The following is a 21,004-nucleotide window of genomic DNA, read 5'->3' as shown; positions in this document are numbered from 1 at the left end:
CATTCTGAAATATAATAAAGGAAGCATGCGGGTAAATAGTTCCATTAATGTTGGCGGAGCTCCACTCATCTGGTTATTTTTAAAGATCTCATTTTACTGCCACATTGCCATAAAAATTGCTACCCTGGAAAAGGTTTGTTTCCCTTATAAAAGCTGTTCTCCGCTTGTACTTTGGGTGAAAGGTTTACCAATACATTGCATCATTCTTTCATTTCACTATGGTTTCTTTTAATTATCTGATAACAGAGGATATTAATCATTGATCAAGTTGTCTTGACCATGTCTACTAGACTAAATGTTGTGATATGCTGCCATGTTTTTTTGGTTAATTGGGCAATTGTATTAAAAAGAAACTGAACAAGTGTATCCAATAAAGTGGCCGGTGAGTGTACATCTCTCCAAAGTTCTTCCATTGCATCAGTGGTACCTTCACAAATATGCAAGGTACCTTCACAAATATGCAAGTCGTCCGTGCCATGGACACAGATGCACGCTCATATTTTCAGAAATGCTTGCATCTGCACCTTTTCACTGGATGGTCTTACTTATCTCTGACATACAGAACCAAGTTTTCTAAAAACACCCTCCATGAGCAACCGGATTGTGGACTCATCTGACCCCTGAACACACTCTTTTTGTCCATCTGAAATGAGCCTTTACGCAGAAAACTCAGCCGTGTTTCAGTGCAAACTTGACTTACATGTCTTCCCTCTTACGTAACACAGTCTCAGGTTACATTTGTGGATGTAGCAATGGATTGTGTTTAATAAAAATATATTTTAAGCTACAGTGAAATGCATTTAGCCATACTGGTTCTGGGTGGCATAACTTTTCCTTATGCAACATCCTAAGTGAATAGATATACAGTGGCTGTAAGAAAATGTCTGCAACCCCCTTGGCTTTCATTTTGCTTTGTAATCTTGTTCAAATGTATGCATGTACTGATTAAACAAAGAAGAAAGTTTTGGGAAATTATAGGGTTCATTCTTTAAACTTGTCATAATGAGGGATTGTCTTCTGATTTCTGATTGAGGTGTTTAATATATTTTCTGCTTTGATGGTTCTATTCCTCCTCCCATAATGCAACTTATTTTTGTTGCTTTTTGCTTGTTGTACTGTTTCTTATTGCCTTTTTGTTGAGCATAGTAGTTTATTATTAGTGTGTATTACTATATTAAACACTATCACCATGAGACCAGAGGCAGTGAGTTCTTTAAGCTAAATATTTCCAGAAAACCTTTGTTCATATAATTTACAAATAGTAGATGAGACAGTGAAGCGTGTGGGTGTGAGTGCTACATCCAACATGATTAGTGGGTCACTTGTTTGTAATTAAAGCTGACTCCAAATCATCTGGGCATCCTGCTGAAAGTTGTTATGGTTAATGGCTGAGCAAGAGTTCATATGATCACAAAAAAGCATCAAGCTAAAAGAGGAAACAGTCTTTTCATGACTCCACTATTATTTTGTATAGTTTGTTAATGAGGAAAAAAGAGCAAAGGCTAACCATGCAAAGATTCAGCCTTTAGACAAGTTAAACTGAGGTTTCTGTGTTTTAGACCTGTGATTTATTCAGTTGAGAGCCATTATTAAGAAAGGTCCAGAAAGAAAACCCAGTGCTTATGAATACTGCAACTTGTCAAACCTTCTCAGCAGTCAGCAGCTGTCAGCTCCAAACGGCTGCTGATTACAAGTTATAATCACAATTAATCACCTGAGTCTGTGTCGGACATGATTAATCACCTGCTTCGTTTAAGCTTTCCAAATAAATCATGTCGTACCTAAAGCAATTCTTCATTCAGCCACTCAGGGATGTTTTCCAGCTAAACATTCACTTTGAGATGGAAGCCTTTAGAAATGATAAGATCATTTCTCTGCAGCATGTTGCAAATCACAAAGTGAAAACACAAAGAAAAGATTCTTAAAGCAAAAGTTTGTGGCACATCCACACCCTGAATGTCCATCTGTCCACCTTGTATAGCAGTTTAAACTATAAAGCAACTGGACAGGACAGAAGCTAAACCCCAGCATGCACTTGGATGCTCTGGGACTTTGTTGCTGTTCGAAATCAAAGAAACAACAAGTAATTATAACGTAGAACTTAAAAGAAACATCTAGCAAAATTCCAAAAATGACAACAGAGGCTGAACTTGAATTTGGAAATATTATTCTTCAGTCCTGCAAACACCCATAAAATCTGGGTGAGAGTTCAAATGTGCTCAAACAACAAAGACTGTGTAATTAAATGCTCAGAGAAAGAAACAGAAAATAAGTTAAGGTACATCTAATAGCAAGTTAATGTACTGAGGGGAACAGTTAATAGGCAGCCAAGGCTGTAAAATTACTGGTGGACAGCAATTAGTCTCAAAAACCTCTGCTTTCTCGCTTTCTTGCTTTTTTGCTGTCAAGAGAAGTCATGCAGCTCTTAGCAACACTCAGTCAGTTTTCTTGCAGCTGGCAGAGAGTCTCACTGTTAGATCCTAAGTGCTTTTTGGTAGAACTTGAATGAATTGGTTGTTCTTCAGACGCCCCTCAGCTCAACTGGAGCCTCAGATGCAGCGGTGAAATGTCAATATGCAGATGCTGCTCTGCAGACAGAGCAGAGCGTCTCTGTGTTTGGCCTGCTGTCTGATTCGTGCAGCAGTGAGGCACTCATCAAGTGGGCATTTGATTGCAGCCTGTGTTTCGATTAAAAACTAAATAAATAAGCGATGTTGTCTCCTTGAACGATGCCTCTCATTAGTTGCTCTGCAGATCGAGACTGTTCCTCCAGACAGCGTTGATGACAGCAGTATTTGTTTTCTGTTGTCTCTCCTGTTCTTGTATTCTACTCCGAAACATGTTTTCTGATGGAAACAGATCAAATAATAAAACGAATGAAATGTCACAAGTCTGTGGGAAAACAAAAAAACATGTGACTTGTGTTTAGATTTACTGCAAATTTCTGTCTAAATGAGCCGCCAGCCTCCCGCTCAATCTGACTTTTTTTGTGGGGGTGTTACCATGGAAACCCTAGCCTGTTGAGAGAGGGAAGAGGTCTGACCCTCAGCTTTTACTGACACCATTCACTCCCCATAATCTCAATGGGATGACTAAAATGTATCAGTTTTCAGTTGAAAAAAGAAGCAGAGAAACAAGATAGCTGTCAAGATTTTCTTCATCACTTTTTAAAGTGATATATGAAAAGATTTCTGGTTTTAAATGTTTCCCTGCTACAACGCCCTACTCAGATCGATGTGCTCCTAACAGCAATGTGCAGAAACTTGACAACAAGCTGCTGGAGAGCCATTTAATTTGAATCATGTGTGTCGCAGTTGATAAACGCCTAAAAACAGCAGCGCAGTAGCCCTCAAGGATCAAAGTTAGTTATCCCTGATGTAGTCAGCTGTTTCTCTCCTCTCATTGCTCACATCCAAACATCATCATCAATCATCAATACAAAATGATTATTTTCATTCTCAAACTGGAATCTGATTTGTCGGCATACACATGAATTTGGTTGGGAGAGTACTGTACCATACCATCAAATCAAATTTTATTTGTATACGACCTTTCATACATGAAGCTGTGCAAAGTGCTCATCTGGGTTGACATACCATACCATACCATACCATACCAGACCATACCATACCATACCATACCATACCAGACCAGACCAGACCAGACCAGACCATACCATATTTGTTTATAGAGCACTTGGAAAACAACAACAACATGGCAGACCAGTGTACTTTCCATTTAAAAGGGAAAAAAGAGTAGAGACATGTCCTTACCATTCAGTAACTTCTGAGTTTTAACTTCTCACTTTTCATTACAAAGAACAGTAGAGTGTGCTCTCTTTTGGCAACGTTGCATATAGGTCCCACCTTAGTACTTATTTCAACTGTTATGATTGACTCTGTTTTTTGTGTGTCTGCTGGCTAGCTCTAGCTCAGGGGCGCCCAAGTTTGGTGCTTGAAATCTACTATCCTTGAACTTTCAGATGCTACTCTTGTCCAACACACCTGAATCTAATTAATGGCTCAATACAACATTTCTGCAAAGCAGAATGGCATACAGAAGAGAGAATTCAGCTATTTGATTCTGATGTTTTGGAGAAGGGTTACATCTAAAAGTTGCAGGATGCCAAATCTCAAGGACCAGATTTGGGCACATTTAAAGGTACATCTTAGAGAATTAGAATATAATGAAAAAAGTTCAATTTTTTTCGTCACTCATTTCAGAATGTGAAACCTATATATTATATAGATTTATTACTCAAAGAGTGAAACATTTCAAGCATGTATTTCTTGAAATTTTGATGACTAGATAGATAATGAAAACTATTATTCTAGCTAGTGGCTAAAAGTGATAGCAGTAGTTGCGTCTTCAGTCATGATTTCTGGAGCAAAGGAGTAAAACTCTAAGTCACATAAGAATTGTTTTTCAGTGACTATTGATGATAAGAGTCACTAAATTCAACACAAAAATGTAATTTCATTAGGTGTAAGCATCAAAGCTGCAGCTCAGAGAAAGGAGGAGAGGCTGCGACAGGTGAGATTTAGTACACAGAGTTGTGACTATGTCTTCAAGTTAAATTTTATCAGTCATAATATGGCACAGAATTCAAAAAAGGCATTTTCTGCTGAAAGAAATTGCCTGCAAGTAATTGATTATAAATATTTTAACATGTTAAGAATGTAAATGAGAATAATAAAGATGTGAAAAATACGTTTTCTGTAACATCACAAATTCTTTGCAGTTGCAATGAGTCAAAGTGACCATATAGATTTTCTTTTCAGGGCCACATAGACGCTTGGTGTTTCATGTCCCCACCAATCGTTTGTGTCTGTTAGTGTTTAAACAACTGACCTAACAGCAGACAACACTTTTCTGACATTAATAAACAAATTACAGCATTTAGTATTGTGAACCTTTTGCAATTTTCTATAATTTGACCTTTGTGTTCTCAGATTAAAACTTTAACAAAAAAAGAGTTAGGCATTATATCAGTCAAGGACCCTTAAAAGTTGTTCATTAGGACACAGCTTCAGCCCCATGACGGCAAACAGCACTAAAAGGCTCAGTGTTTTCTAAAAATAAAAAAAAAAATCCCATAGAGATAACAAAAACAAGCACACACACACACACACACACACACACACACTGATTATGATCTCAATCAACACTGGCACAGCTTTCAGTCCTCTACTCTGTCACCATACAGCCACAAATAGATCAATAATCACGAGACAGCCAGAGGAGAAAAGGAGTTGGCAGCCTAATGTTTGGACATTTCCATCAAATCATCAATTTTGAACCTCAGGGTGGTGTTTTTCCTCATTTCACGAGTTTTCTGACCAATTTTCTTCTGACTAATCTTCAGAAAATGTGACTTTGGAAACAGGACAGAATTTTGCATCATTCCTAAAAGTTGCAGCTCGGCTGCTTAATGGATGTGCTAACCTCTTTAAACATGAGAGGAAATCTTGTTGAAACGCATGAGCTATTAAAGTTGAGGAATTTTATTGAGGAATTAAAATGGATTCATTCATTATAACGAAAGTAAATCCCATGTGAACATTTAAAGAGCAACCACAGAGGACAGAGGAGAGGATTGTGCATGTTTGTGTGTTGGCCACAAAAGTTAATCTACAAGAGAAAATATAAAGTTAAGATGTTAAAATGAATCATTTTCAGTAAAAAGGAAAAATCAAATGTTATAAAAAATTGCATCTCAGAAGAATGTTAACATTTTTTATGATGTCTATGTCATTGCCTGCTGTCCTTTTCACCCTAACCACTCACAGCAGGGTATCTGAATCTGCCGTCACGGTAAACACAACAAGCCCTTTTCCCTGGCCTACACACACAAAGCAGAGTGAGGCAAATAAAAAGGGATCGATTCTTTGAAACACTGCACACAACAAAAAGAATAACAGCTGCACAGTGGCTCTTTCTTCTTCAAAATCCTCCAGTGAAAGATATTTTCTTTCAGTTTCACACGGTGAAATTAGATATTATGGTCATGTAGGCAACTGATGAATCTTTAAAGAGAAAACTACTCATCCAAACAATTTCAAACTTGTCCTCTAATATCTTTTGACCGCTGCATGGCCTCTGCCTCTGTTTAAAGCATGATGATGATGTTATCACTAAAACTCCGCACGGCACTGGGGTTGACTTGATGGCGGACTAAAACGTTTTTATCTTGTTTAATGACTGCTGCTGCTGTAAAGTCTGAGGAAGTTCATTTAATTTGTGTGTATGGCTTAATTCTGTCTCGAAGCAGACATTTTGTGCAACATGTCCACTTTTGTGTCATAATTCTTCCCATCTTAAATCTCCCCTTGTTGTTCCTATGAGACTGGGCAGGTCGCGACCGCATGAACTGGGAGTTGGAGTTGCTTATATGTATTATCTGCTAAACGAAATAATCTTTTGGTATCCAACAACAGCATGTTACAAGCTGAGTAAGTCTCTGCAGAATTCTCTCAGCAGAGTGTGAAATTTGTCATGGAGAGGAGGTTCACTTCAGGGGAATGGCTGCTGGGCTTATTTTCCTTCCTGACAGTTTTCCCGCCCTCTAAACTGCACCAAAAAAGTGACAGGAGTCCCTGTAGTCGCTGCATTTGTCAATTGTGGTTTGTCCCACCTCCGCTTGGTGGTATTTTGGGAAAAGCAAAATGAAAGACATTTGGTAAGAGGAGTTGCTTCAGTTCACAGAAGCAGAAAGGTGCTTCTCTAGTTCATAAAGTGCTCCAGGAGCGCCTCTATCTGTCTTTTAATCTTTCTTATTGATGACGACAATGGCTGCCTCTTCTTCAGCCGGAATGCAGTCTTGAGTGGTCTCAGACAAAAGCTATTGGCTTTCTTCTGTCCAGCTCACAACTCATGGCAGATCCACTACCTCTGGTCACAACTCATCCCCCGCAGGATCTCGGCTGCTCTCTTACAGCCACTCAGATGTTGAATCATCGTCCTCTTCCTAAAATAAATCTAGGAGTACTATATTGTGCAGCTGGTCTGTGTTCTGCAGTGTGTGTCAAGAGGGAATGGAGATGTATGTGTAACACATGGTCTCTATTACTATCAGCGTTCATCTCAGCAAAACACAAGTTCTTCCTTTATTTATGAGGCTTTAGTCAAAGAAGCTGTCTTACTGTATGTTGTATACTACATACAGTTTTGTGATTAGTGTTTAGTGTGTTTTCATTATTTAGTTGAATCTCAACTTGACTGGAACACATAATTTCATCCAACAAAGACAACATCAATGTAAGTTAGTTAAGACTTTCCCGCAGGCTGAGAAGAACCTATTTCACATGTCTGTAGTCATAGAATTGACTCTATTCTGCACTTTCATTGCGCATACACTTGCAGATGCCCAAATACACACATTTAAGGTGTACATATATTGTGTTATATTGGTTGTATATTTTATTTTTACTGATATATTCTTTACACCGAGAGGTATGAAATGTAAATTTTGTTTTTGACACAAAATGACACAAAAGGATCCTGGATTCTTGATGAGAAAGCCTGAGATCTAAATGCAAAGTGGAACACACAGTTTTAGCAGATCTTTGAAGCTGTTAGTTACTGAGGTAAAGTTAGACATCAGGTGAAATGCTCTGTGATATTTTCGGCCATCCATAATCAAATCATGCTGCCAGAAGTTGATTACGGCTCATCGTGATATATTTTGAATAATTAGAGTTGCCTTGAAGAGACTTCCATATTCAGAAGAACACACACAGTCACACAATGCTTGTCAATGCATTTCTAACCATTATTGACAATAAGTGTTGCAAAATCTACTGGTAATTTGATTTCATGTACAAGGCAACATTTTCTCTTCATTTCTGCAACCAGACAGAGATGCAATTATCTGACTCTGGAGATGCATTTAACTCTGCAGAAATGACCCGTCATTATTAGACTCTACTCAGGCCCAGTTCATTGGGACGCAGTGGCATTGACAGGAAAGAGTTTGATCAGTCTGCTGCATTATAGCATTATCCCGACAAGCCAATGGTAAAATTTAGGCAAAGTTTACCAGTATGTTCTCATTCTAAACACTTCACTCTTTTCATTACTTTTTGACTGAAAGAGAAGTGCTTTACTGCTAAGTATTGGTTATCTTCAATAACATTTAAGAAAGGATTCTCACAAACATGGTCTCACTTCTCATTCACTTTGAATTGTCGTTGCAGAAGCTCGGACGGATTGTCCAATGTCCGCATGGTTTCTGTCCCGCTCCCCCAGTCAGTCTGTGACACTTCACCTTCTTTGTCTACAGTGTCAAGATTCCTGGTGCATGAATATGTATGAATATTTGTCGGTGGTCAGGGACTGGCTTCCATGTTTCTGTCAGTCTGCCCCAGGATAGCTGTGGCTACACATCTAGCCCACCATCACAAGCATGAATGCGGAATGAATGAATAATGGATTCTATGTTAAGCACTTCAGTAAGTATATTACTGATAGGAGTAAGAGCCTTTGTTTTGCTAACGTAGCTTGCGAAGGAAAGCTGAGATTTGTTCAATTTTTCATGCAACAGTGCAGGTACCAGCCGATAAAGTTGCCTGACTAATTACATGTTTGATTATGCGACTGACAGTTCCTAAAGTTTTAAATGCCAGGCTCGTTTAGCATCGAGGATTAGAGCATTGTGCTTAAGCTAAGTGTGCCGAACTCATATGCCAGCAAAACCAATCATATACATTGTTCTGTTATGCTTGCTGATTCAAAACACACCGTAAGTGTTTGGAGATTGGAAGAAAGGTAGGATACACTCGCCAGGAGATCCGCCTAGAGGCTGGTGTTTTTCACCGCTTTCTTTTCATAAATTAAGTCTGTGCTTTTAAACTTGGCTTTTCTTTGTACACCCTGTTGCTTGGCATAGACAATTAGTTGGGTACACTTAATGTAGGTTATGGTTCAAAAACAGCAAGGTTTGTCATTAGAATTCATAATGACATGTTGCTAACATGTTGCTATGAAGATGCATCTTTCAACTTTTAAGTTGTTAGCTTGATACACTAAGTACTATGCACATCTAAAAGTGATGTTTAGGGTGTCCAGCTCAGGTCCTCGAAGGCCACAATCCTGCAGGTTTTCTGTATATCCACGCTTCAACACACCTGACTCAAATGAATCAGTCATTAAGCAGAACTTCTTTGGCTGCTGGATCTATGTAATGGAAGCCAGGTGTATGAAACAGGGATACATGGAAAACCTGCAGGACAGCAGCCCTTGAGGAACATGGTTGGACATCCCTGTTTCAGATGTACCCTAGACATTAGAAACCACAGATTTTAGTAAGAATGAGTTGTATGAGTCAATGGTTGGGGCCAGTAACACCTGTTGCAACACTTACATTTACTTAGACTTTTAAGCCACTAATATGATGATAATATAATACCAGTGCAGACTGTAAGAAAAAAGAAAGCAAAAAACATTTTTTTTATCAAAAGAAGATAAAGTCATCTGTTTTGAATTTGAAAAGTAAAAATTTAAATATCTTCAGTAATAAAATGTGGATTAGATGACACAACTGAACCAAAATATTATTAAAAATGCAAAAGTCATTTACTTGTCCTCCTTAATGAGTTCCTTTCTTTTAATTACCATTAACACAAAATGTTTTAGCACCTGAAACAAAACACTTATTAGCCTCAGGTTGTGCATTAACCTTATGTAATCTGTTTTGCAATGTGTATATTTCTGCTGTGTAATGTGACCATTAGGGTCAATATTGGAAGAAATGCAATATCAAAAAAATGTAATTATGTATTCATCAATGTGGAATTGTATGAAAATGAGAATAACAGTGTCTTAATTAACTTAGAATAAATATGTCCAAGATGCTGGTCCTCCTCTCCACCTTTTATTGGCCGCGTGTTTCTACAGAAACCCAGAAGGGACTAATCAGACAGTCTAGTTCCTCCTGCAAAGCTGTAAAGAAAGATAAGATAAGGTGATCCGTGTTCTTGCCATTGGTGACAAAAGAAGCTAAATAAAAGCATTAAATATTACAATTACTATAAAAATCTTCTTAGGTGATTCTTCCCAGTTAGAAATATAGCAGCGGAGAAGTAAGTATATTCACTGTGTGATGAAGCTCCTCCTCACAAGGTCTATTTTTCTCCCTTTCACCAAAATGTACATATATACATATATAGTTAACTTTAAGATGCAACTTCTTCTAGTATCCTAAGTCAATCATTATCGTCAATATAATAACTTCACACCTTTAAGAAAAGAAACAGCTCCTGTATCTGGTACAGCAGTAGATTTAACTGTGTAACTTGTCATAATGAGGTGGAGAATTAAACCTCGGTGAAACTTCACGAAAGCGTTCGCTTTGAGTCCAGCTGCTGCTGTTGTGGGTGTACAGAGGGAACTCAAAGGGGCTTTGGTGATGAGCAGCAGAGTGAAGGAGGTGCGACTGACAATTAACAGTCAGAGGTGTGTTTGGAAGGAAATCCAATATCCACTTCCATAGTGTGGCACTCTAGACGAGGAGCAGGTTTTTCTTTTCAGGTGAGATGCTTCTGCATACAGTTATTTTCACATGAAATAATCAATATAGAAATCTTACATACTTAAAAACATGTAGAAGGTGTGTGCAGCTTGTCCTAAAATACCACTTGTACTTTAATTTAAATATGTTTATATCTCATAAAAAGAACTGTGTAAACTTTAGAAGGAAAAGAAATCTTCAGCTGGACTTAATATCTTTAAGCTTTTAACGGATCTTAACCAATCTCAGATATGGACGTGCAAATTTCCATTTACCAGTTATGTACTTTAAAGTGAATATTGGCCATCAGCTAAAAACCTCTCTGCTGCAACCAGACAAAAGCTCAGAGATGGTCTTCAGGCTTACCCAATCAATACTATGAACCTTTCCTTACAGCCACAATAACAGCTCTGGTTTATGAGTGCTTCTTTTCGCAGCATCTAAGACGGCAGTCTATTGCAGTAGTACTTCAGCATATTTTGTTCATAATTTCTCAGCACTGAAGTCATACTGTAGTTATTTATTTGAGAAATAAAAATGGATTAATGGCTGATTCACTCTTAACAAATAGTGATTTAACCCTGTTAAACCCTGCTGTCTGCCACTTTAAATGCCTTCAGCTTTAGTAGGACCTTTCCCCCTTTGGCTTGGCCGAAGGCTGTTTATCCCTCGATGTTTGCTCAGCTGTGTGACATGAGGGCGGCGCGCGCTGGAAATGCAGCGCTGCTAGCTGCTGCTGTGGTGATGCTCTCACTGATTGCCTGCCATTTCTCTCGCAGCAAAGTGCGAGCGTGGGATCTGCACATGGCTGGCACAAGCAGGCTGACAGGAGATTTGTAGGCGACGGTAATGATTGAGACGTGCAGGGAAAAGACAGGCAGAGGAGATTTAAGCATCCTATATGGATCCGGTGCATCAAAGTTTGGCAGGAGGCATGAATGGGGTTGGGGTTGGAGGAGGTTTGAAAGACTGAGCAGTTCAAAGCTGCCATTTAGATATTTGATTTGATGTAATTATATCACATAAAAGAAAGGCATAGCTGCATCACATAACAGGCTTACAGTGAAAATCTCCAAGCTGCTATTTGCCATCTCACTCTGCTCTACTTTCCTCACTTGGAACATGGTTGATAAGAAGAGCCTGTCTGCTAACTACAGGGGCTTTAACAGCTCTGAATTAATAAGAACCGACATTTACGTCTCTCATCCAAATTCACAAGACCATTTTCAGTATTCACCTACTGTAGTAGCCTGTGCACTGGAGGAATTTAAAAGTACCCTTTTCAGGACCTATTTAACAACCCCCCCCCCCCCTTTCTCCATTTTGATGAACAGAGGAGAAAAGTGGGAGGAACAGTCTTCCCTCAGGGCGTTATTTCCTCTCAGAGTGTTGTGCTGCTGCAGCACCATCCACCATGGAGGTCAGGGATTGCATTGAAATAACAATTTAGTTGTCTTCAGAGACAAACAACAGCCTGCAGGCTCCACTGTCGCAGCTTGATGAGTTATTAGGTTGTTTTGTTGTTAATTTTTTGTCCCTGAAAGTTCTTCTTAAATTCAGTTCGGACCATTTGTTTACTTGGCAATGAAATATTGGTGCCACTTTTAAATAATACTCAACTTTTGTAGATGTGCGTACGTTTATATTTTCTTCTTGCTGAACTATTACAACCCTTGGTTTTCTGGTTTTTCTAACAAACAACTTGAAATCCAAAAAATGTTTCATTTGCAATGAAAAGTGATGAATATTTCAGGTTTAAAGCTGAAACAGGTTTTCAAGGAATAATATATTTTAATTTAGGACTGTGCCAAGGCTACAATGCCCCTCCAGTCTTATCCAAAGTGCAGTTCTTCAACGTCTCTCATGTCTTTGTTGAATTTGTGATTTATTTGTCAATCAGCTTAAAGTGTTAAAATGAAGGACGCTTCAGTTAGCTTGTTACACATTTGAATGCTGCATTGTGCTTTTTAAGGATTGTGTGCTTTTGCTAATCTGCATTTTAGGTAGTAAAATGGATTATTTATAAGAATTACTTTAATTGTTCCACAACAGAAAACAATCTATTCATTAAAGCAGCATTCTCCAAATGTTTAAATGTGATGTTTGTAATGACAGTTTCTTTTTCAGTGTACATTTCACACCAAACTTAACATAGTTTAGGTTGGTAAACAATTGAACAGTCACAGCTGGAATCTTCTGTTTCTTGCACTGATTATTCTGCTGATAACTTTTAATTTGACGATTAGTTTCTGTAGAAAATATTGTATATTATGGAGAATTATCCATCTTATTTTCTTCAAGTTCTACTGTCTTATTTAAATGTTTTGTTTTGTCCTACTGCAAGTTTCCTTGCTCATAAATGTCTTTGATTGTAAGTCGTCATCATAATAATGCATTATGACATAAAAGAAAGATTTTGTCAGTGTTATCACTAAGTTTTGAGTTTTTAAAATGAGGGATTCTTACTTTTATTTGGATGTTACTGGATTGTTGTGTTATTTTGCAGCATTCACTACTGTCGGTGATCTCATGAGGTCCTCCTGACTCCTCACATGCTGAGTATTATATTGTTTTATCAATATCTCAGATTCACTTTGTAAAAGAGCTAAGCTTAGCTCGGTCCTGACTTTTGGCTCAGTGTATTACTCAGAGACAAATAACACTTAGTGAAAACACATTTCCTTTTTTCTGCATGTGATATGCTCTCTGCATTCTTGCAGTCTCCTGAGATGCCTCTTACTCTCCACCGTGATGCTATCATCTCTGAAGGTTATAGGTACTGAGAGCTGGACGGTGTCTGAGAATAAAATAAGAGAGGTGCAGGCCTGTCTCTGCTGGCCTGTGAAATATTTATCAAATGAGGCAAAGGTGGGTGGGGGACGTGGGGCAGGAGATGGAGTCGAGTCCACAGGGAAAATAACATCATAGTTCAGGAGAAACTTGGGAACCACAGATGAGCAGCACAGATCAGGGTGGTGGGAAGCACAGGGGGGAAGACGGGGAGGGGAGACAATGGGTGGAAATAAATCTCCTTATAACAGCGGAGGAGATTTTATGGTATTTTATCAATAAAACTAGTTACAACGTTTTTGTTTTTTGTTTTTTTTTTTAGATAAAGATTATTATTCCTCAGGCACCAGCCACCACCTGCTGTTAGATTTGTTTTCTGCTCCGTTATCAATAACATGGGAGGGCTTGCTGTCTACAATGACTATGTGATCACACCACAGCATTACACTTTATCTTTGCACCGCCTCAAGGTGTCTTCACCAGTCTCTGCATCTGATATATAAATCTTTATTTGCATGATTCTTACACATTATTTTTACTAGTGAATAAACAAACAAAACATGCGGAAAACAATGGCTGAATCTCTGGAGTTTTCCATATGTTATTATTTTTATTTTCAGGAACAAATTCTCATGAAACAAAAATATATTTTTGCTTCTAACAAACTCTGCCAAAACAGACAATGTCTGAGACAAATACTTCCTGTAAATTATCTCATGGTGGCAACGGGTTCATTTGGATCAATCAGCTCTCTTAAATATGCATAGGGTGGTAGAACTTCCAAGTGACATAACAATAAGGCGCTTTATAGGTCATTTCGTCCCATAAATGACAGGCCCCTAAACTCCGTGGGCCCCTGGCTTCAGCCCGGTAAACCTGTGCATTAAGGCGGCCTTGCATAAAGCTATTATTTTTCAAAGTTAACAAGAAAACCAAACTGCTTATGTGATTTATTTTTAAAAACCTGCAGTAAGTATGTTGTAACAACACTGAAGATAATGTAGTTGAGGTAATTTTCGTGGGATTTGTAGATGGTGTGTGATAGCCTACGTATGCTAGCTTTGTGATTATTCAACCCTGGTATTTTAGCTAAATAGGATTGTGATGCCCAAGTTAAGCCGAGTGGTGTACTACAAGGTATATCCAGTACAGCCTGGCTTTTTTTTTTTTTGTATTCAACATCTCAACCAAGCAAGGCAGCTTTCATTTGGAGTTCCCAGAGGTTCTGTTCTTATGTCCTCATTATGGTCTATATTACATTTCATCACTCACATTATTCTCCACCATGGACGCAAATTCCATTGCTATGCTGACAACATCTACATTTCCACAAAATCCATAAACTGCAAAACCCACTCCACTTTCAACAGTTTACTAAAATAAAAACAATTGTGGATGCACATAAATTTTTTCCAATACAAGTACAATAAATCCAACACAGTGATAACTACAACAACATTTCTCACTGAATTCAGTCACAGTATTACGTCATGGTCGCCCTCTAAACCATGAATGTTCAAAGTCGGTCTTGAGGGTCACTGTCTTGCAGGTTTTTGATGTATTTCTATTTTAGCAGACCCCTCCAACAAAATTTTGGTCACAGCAGTGAAGTTTTTATCTAAAGGCCCCATGTGGCTGAAAATACCTAGCTTTGATTCATGTGAAAGTTAATGGGGAACAATCTGAATTAAACTGGTTTCATTTCATCGAATGTTTTGTAAATAGCACTATAGTTTGTACTTCAAGCTGCGATGAGATGCAAACTACTCCCCTATGTCAGTGTGGAATAAATCTACCGGTATTAAGGAATCACTGCTTCCTCTGTTTTGTTCAGTTTCATGATCTGCAGTTTTTTTTTTCCTTTTCTATAATGTAAGTTTAAAGAACCCAAAAAGCTGAAGTCACACTGTGAAATACATACAGATTTGTAGTGGAGGTTGTGATTTTCACCTTTTCAGCCTCTTTGAAAGGTGCTAGGCACCGTGGCAGCAGGTATCTCAGCAGTGCAGGGTGGGCTCTGATTTTAAATGAAGAAAAAAGCATTCCTGAACTTATCCTCTTGTTACTTGTGCTCCCTGGACTCGCCTGCACTTCCTCCATACAACTTCTTTTATGTTTCATCTTCTTCATGCTGAGAACCGGTGACTCAGGGTTACTCAATGACTCACAATATTCCATATTCTGGGCATCATTAACACACACAAGCATTCAGCCTCAGGCTTTCAGTCCTCTGCCTATATTTTATCCTCTTCTTTTGGAGTAAATCTCGATAGTGCCCAAGACTGGTTATTAGCGTGGTGACTCAGCTATTCATTCACTGCCTAACGCAAGGGCAGTGTGTGGTTTGGTTTTTATTTTTGAATCATTTTGCATTTCTGTCCCGCTAATACGAGTTATTTTATTTTAAGGCACCTTTCATATCAGCTCACTAAACACAACTGACAGATGACAAAATGGAGTATCTGTTACAAGCTGCATTTATATGCATGCAAAATGAGAAGCTTAATAAGACAAAAGGATGATGCATGTTGACTGAATTTAACATGGGGTCACAGTGTTGTTTTTTCCTGGTATTTCTCTTTGGAAACAAGAGGCTTTTTTTTTGTCCAGCAGTGATGCAAAAAGGTCAACCTGCCATTTCCACAGCTGCAAAGTCCTTTTAGGGCTTTGCATTGGGGGAAGCTTTTCAAATAATCATCTGCAAATATTAAATATAGTATTTAGCATCTAGATTTTTCCATCATGAGAAAGAAAATGTCCCATGAAGAAATGACAACTCAGTAACATTCTTTGAATTTAGTTTCAGTGTGTTGTTCCTGGAAAATCCAAGCACACGACTTCTGTTGTATTATTGCTCAGATGGTTATCAAATATCAAACACTAATCAGTGAGACATCAGTCACGGGATTACTGATTACTACATGTGATTTTTTTTTTTCTGAGGTGCAGCAATCTACTTCAGACATAATCCCATCTGCCACTGTTGTGCTCAGCATTCAGTGCTAACCAGCATAAATTAAGATTGTTAAAAAACAGGACATTTTATGCTGAGTATCCATCCATTCTCTGCCGCTTATCTGGGGTTGGGCGGGCAGCAGCCTAAGCAGGGAAGCCCAAACTTCCCTCTCCCCAGCCACAATTGCCAACTCTGTTGGGGGATCCCGAGGCGTTCCCAGTTGAGCCGAGAGATATAATCCCTCCACTGCATCCTGGGTCTTCCCCGGGGTCTCCTCCCAGAGGGACGTGCCTGGAACACGCAGATGCCCAAACCACCTCAACTAGCTCCTCTCGATGCGGAGAAGCAGCGGCTCTACTCTGAGCCCCTCCCAGTGCCTCTGGACTGGCAGACTGGGGTGGTGGTCCCCACAATATAGCAACATTTTAAAATCCACACTGTGTGCATGCTAGCATGGCAACGTTGACATTTAGCATAAAGAAGCCCTGACAAACCCACAAGCATTGCTGTAAACCCTCATATCCCGATTAATATGAATCCTTTTATTGCTTTTGTATGTTTATTCATGTATGAAGGAAAGCAGCAAAGTGTGAAATTTCCCAGTTTTTCCAGGTCAGCTGAAGTCTTCATCAGATCAAAGTACTGGTTGCACCACAGTATGCAGCAGCTGCCTATGTGTTTGTTTCAATTTCATTTCATGACATCTTTATTTTATTCTTTTTTTTTTATTATTTGGGACTCTTGCTGGTCATTGTGGGTTCCTTGTAGCCCACAATACAGCATTTTCCCAGAGGTGGCTGTTTAAGCTTACAGCCTAATAACAGTGAAAGTGTTTGCACTTTATAGAGACAGCTTTCAAGTCTCTCAAAACATCCTCATAAAACAAGAGAGCACTAATGGATTGAACTTAGCCTGCTGAGACATCTTTTAGCAGGTCACAGATTGCAAGACTGTATTAAGACCTCACTAAATGGATGGCAAAGTGCATGGATTTGTCATTTAGAGATTCTCTGAAAATTTGATGTACTTATAGAAACAGATATGGATAATTATGTGCATAATGATTTATTGCAGCTAAGCTCTGTTGAGTGCTTTTCAATACATGGGAAATTGTGTGTGAGTGACAGTTTTTATTGATCAGGGAGCAGTGAAGATTACAGCAATCAAATTGTGTTATGAAAGGATTTCTTTGCTGCTTAAAACCCTTCAATTGCAGAAAACCTTCAAAGTCAGAATTTGACTTTGTATTTGGTGCAAAATCTATCAGCTGATGTTCCATATGATCTGTGTTGAAGGAAGACTTTTTTTCAATGTGCATAATAATTTATTTATTTACTGTAACGTGCAGCTGCAGACTATAAGCACTTATGTTTTATTCCTACCAGCCATGTCATAACACCAACTGTGGAATACAATACACTTCTCAGATACACGATTTAACTTTTATGTAATGATTGATTTATTTATGAGGTGCAGCCATTGGATGGTCTGACACATTTATCCTTTCATTTGTGGAGTGAGGTCCTTACCGCTTTCTCTTTTACAGATGTTTAATGATCCATCAGTCTGTGATCAATATGTGAGAATGAGTGTGCAGTAGCTGCCAACTTCAGTAGAAGATGGACAAAGAAGATATGTGTCCTCTGGGTGATATTTAAGGCATGGAAGCAGGAAGGCTTAAGAGCTGATCATGTTAGTCTGTCAGTCAAGTTACTACTTTAATCCAGACTCAAATATTTCCACAGAGGCATCATTTCTAGACTGAATTTCTGTGTTATACAGAAAACTTTGGTCACGAGAGGGTAGGTATTTCTTCTCTATTGGATTTGCTGCTGTTGTGTAATGTGGTTCTTTGTCTTTGCATTGCTGAGAAGAGCATCATATTTACTCAGACATCTGGCAAATGTTTGCATGCAAATCTAGTTTAAATGCCACCACAGCATTACTCACACGACTTTGGACAGAAAGTGATATGGGAATTACGGCTAACCCAGAAAATCTCACTTGCTTTTATCTTTCTGGCAGGTTTGTGACTGACGAAAAAGATTAAAAGAAAAAATGGGTTATTTGAATAATTGTGTGTGTTTAGGCTTTAAACACTTCTACCTGCAAAACCATTGTCTTCTATCTGTTCATTTCCTGAATGGTTGTTGGGTTGGTCTCCAGTGTTGGACTCTGCCTGCCTGGTTTCCCAGTATATGGAATATGATGTTTTTCTACAGTACAAAACCAGAAAAATGCTTTAACATTGTGAGATAGCAAGGAGTTTTTTTGTATTTTGATTAATATAGATAGAGCAGCATTAAGGTGTCATGATGGCGTACCTCATCCATGTATTTCCTTTCAGTGTTTAAAACCAGTTTAAAATAAGCTTTACACTTTAAATTACCTTGATTAACCCTTTATAGGGCACTCAATGAAATACCTTGAAATTAGAAATTTTAACCTAAAATTGTCCGTCTAATATGTAGCAAGACCTCCACTCTGTTGTTATATTAACAAAAAAAAAAATAGTTTCATGCTGAATATGAAAGAAAACAAAGCAATCAAAAATAGTCACTTGCCCCATAAAGGGTAAAAACTAGGATATTCTTAGACTAGCTTGTGAATTTCATATAAAATAATGCACTAGTGTAAATGCTGTCACTTGCATGCTCTCCGAACTGGAGGTATCATGATGAGATAATATGGGGACCTGAAATCAAGCAGAAGATCCTCAACTATAATATCACATTTGACCTCTCAAATAATGCCACAGGCCCTTGGCATGGGAAATGAGTGCAAAGATGCCAACACAATTACTGGAAAAGCTGAGCAAAAGAAAAACAGATTTATTCAAATATGCCATGCACTGAATGAATACATGTGGAACTGAGAGATAACTTTCTTAGTAAACAAAGTGACTAAATGTGAAAACTATCCATCACTTGATGGCAACAATGCAAGCCGGGGTAACTTCTATTTCGCTCCACCTCCGCGTGAAGCTGACACTACACATTATCAGATAAAATTATTGGACTGAGTCCAACAAAATAATGCAAGACATGCAACTTTCCTCATATTGTAACACCATTTACCTCGGTCAGACTCTCAAATGGAATTCAATGTAAACCGGTCAAGCACAGTGTGCGTAAGGCAGCTGTGAAGATCAGTGTGTTGACTTGTGAAAGTACAGCGATAACTAAATTCATCATTTATGTCAGACAGGTGTGAAGGTCTTTTTAGTTTGAAACAAGCTTTCTGTTCCTCATTTTTTATAAGTCTAATGTGCGCATACATTATCTGAGCCTTTCAGTTGGCTCTTTTAGCACTGAATATTTTTTTATTTTCTATCTTAGATTGATGTCTGCATCTGCTGCAGATAGCGGCAGGCTCTTGCTGAGTTTACAAGATAGATAGCCTGAATGTTTATGCCGCCTTCGGCAATATCCAAACTCTTTCTCGACAATTACTCAGTTGGTTTGTTCGTTCTAATCATGGATATGTCAGCCTGCGCCAAAATGCTGAACAATAGCTTGCTTCAAGCATTCGCAGCTAAACAACTGCTATCTTTCTGTCTCCTTCACTTTGCATCTCAACCCTCCATCACTCTGTGCACTCCCACTATCTCCCTCCTTCTCCCTGCATTGGTTATGTGACTCGTACAATACTGAATAGTTTAATGTAAGGGTCATGTAAAGCTTAAAACAACATGTAATGTTTCTTTCTGCCTATCACATGGGCTGATGCTCTTTCATAGAGGCTCAATTTAACATTCGTGTCTCAGATTTCCTTGGAAATTAAGGTAGCATTTTGCTTGGTCTCCATGGTAACATCAGGTCCTTTACAAGTGCCATAAAGAGCATGCAAGGGGATGTTAAATCACCAGTTTCCCAGTCTCCATCTCCTCTCTGGGTTGATTGCATAACCCAAACACCCACAGGAAAACCTCAATTTTTCCCATTCGTTTCTCCACTCTCCTTCTCACTCCTCTTTTTGTCACACTTTTCCCTCTCTCCGTTTCACTCATACTATCTGTCATGTACACACATGTTCAGGCACACACAGATTGGAAACTGGGTACAACACTGACCTCCAGTGGTTTAACTACTCAACTTTTCATTTGTCCCTCAGGTCTTCACTCGCTACGGGAAGTGTTACACCTTCAACGCTGGTGGTGATGGGCGCCCTCCCCTCATCACCACCAAAGGAGGGATGGGTAATGGACTGGAGCTCATGCTAGACATTCAGCAGGATGAATATCTGCCAGTCTGGGGGGAGACGGGTAAGAGCAGATGTGGTTAACAGTACTATTTTAACAGTGTGTGTTGACAGCGGGGTTCCTGTTGTGGTTCATGTGGGCATTAATGTCTCTCAGTCAGACTGTAAAACTTAATGAATGAATGAACTTCTCACAGTAATCCCACTCACCCCTTTGTTTTATCACAGATGAGACTTCGTTTGAAGCTGGGGTCAAAGTTCAGATTCACAGTCAAGATGAGCCGCCCTTCATTGACCAGCTTGGCTTCGGGGTGGCACCCGGGTTCCAGACGTTTGTTTCCTGCCAGGAACAGCGGGTGAATAAAATGATTTTTTTTTTTTTTTTAAACTTTAAAAAAAATTAAAAAAATTTAAAAAAGCAATGTTGCATGTGGTATTTCTGGAATAATGATTCAGCTTTGGAAAATATCAGGACACTCCCCCCCCCCCCCTTTGTTCACAAAGTTCAGGAGAAAAGTTTACATTGTTTGCACCACTGACATTAAACAAAC

At 38.8% G+C, this 21,004-nt stretch overlaps 1 protein-coding gene across 1 annotated transcript in view; it reads left to right on the top strand.

Moving 5' to 3' along the window:
- Positions 1-21,004, top strand: part of LOC306754841 (acid-sensing ion channel 1-like) — a gene marked incomplete at both ends in the record, with an annotated part of 48,730 nt that overhangs the window by 24,779 nt on the left and 2,947 nt on the right. Inside the window, 2 exons of the mRNA XM_079238932.1 lie at positions 20,367-20,517; positions 20,682-20,809. Of these exons, the coding sequence (XP_079095058.1) occupies positions 20,367-20,517; positions 20,682-20,809 (279 nt within the window). The remainder of the gene's footprint in view (positions 1-20,366; positions 20,518-20,681; positions 20,810-21,004) is intronic.

Source organism: Telmatherina bonti, assembly GCF_933228915.1.
Source record: "Telmatherina bonti genome assembly, chromosome: 4".
NCBI lineage: Eukaryota > Metazoa > Chordata > Actinopteri > Atheriniformes > Telmatherinidae > Telmatherina > Telmatherina bonti.
The sequence above is the reverse complement of the archived record's forward strand: the minus strand, read 5'-3'. Positions and strand labels throughout refer to the sequence as shown.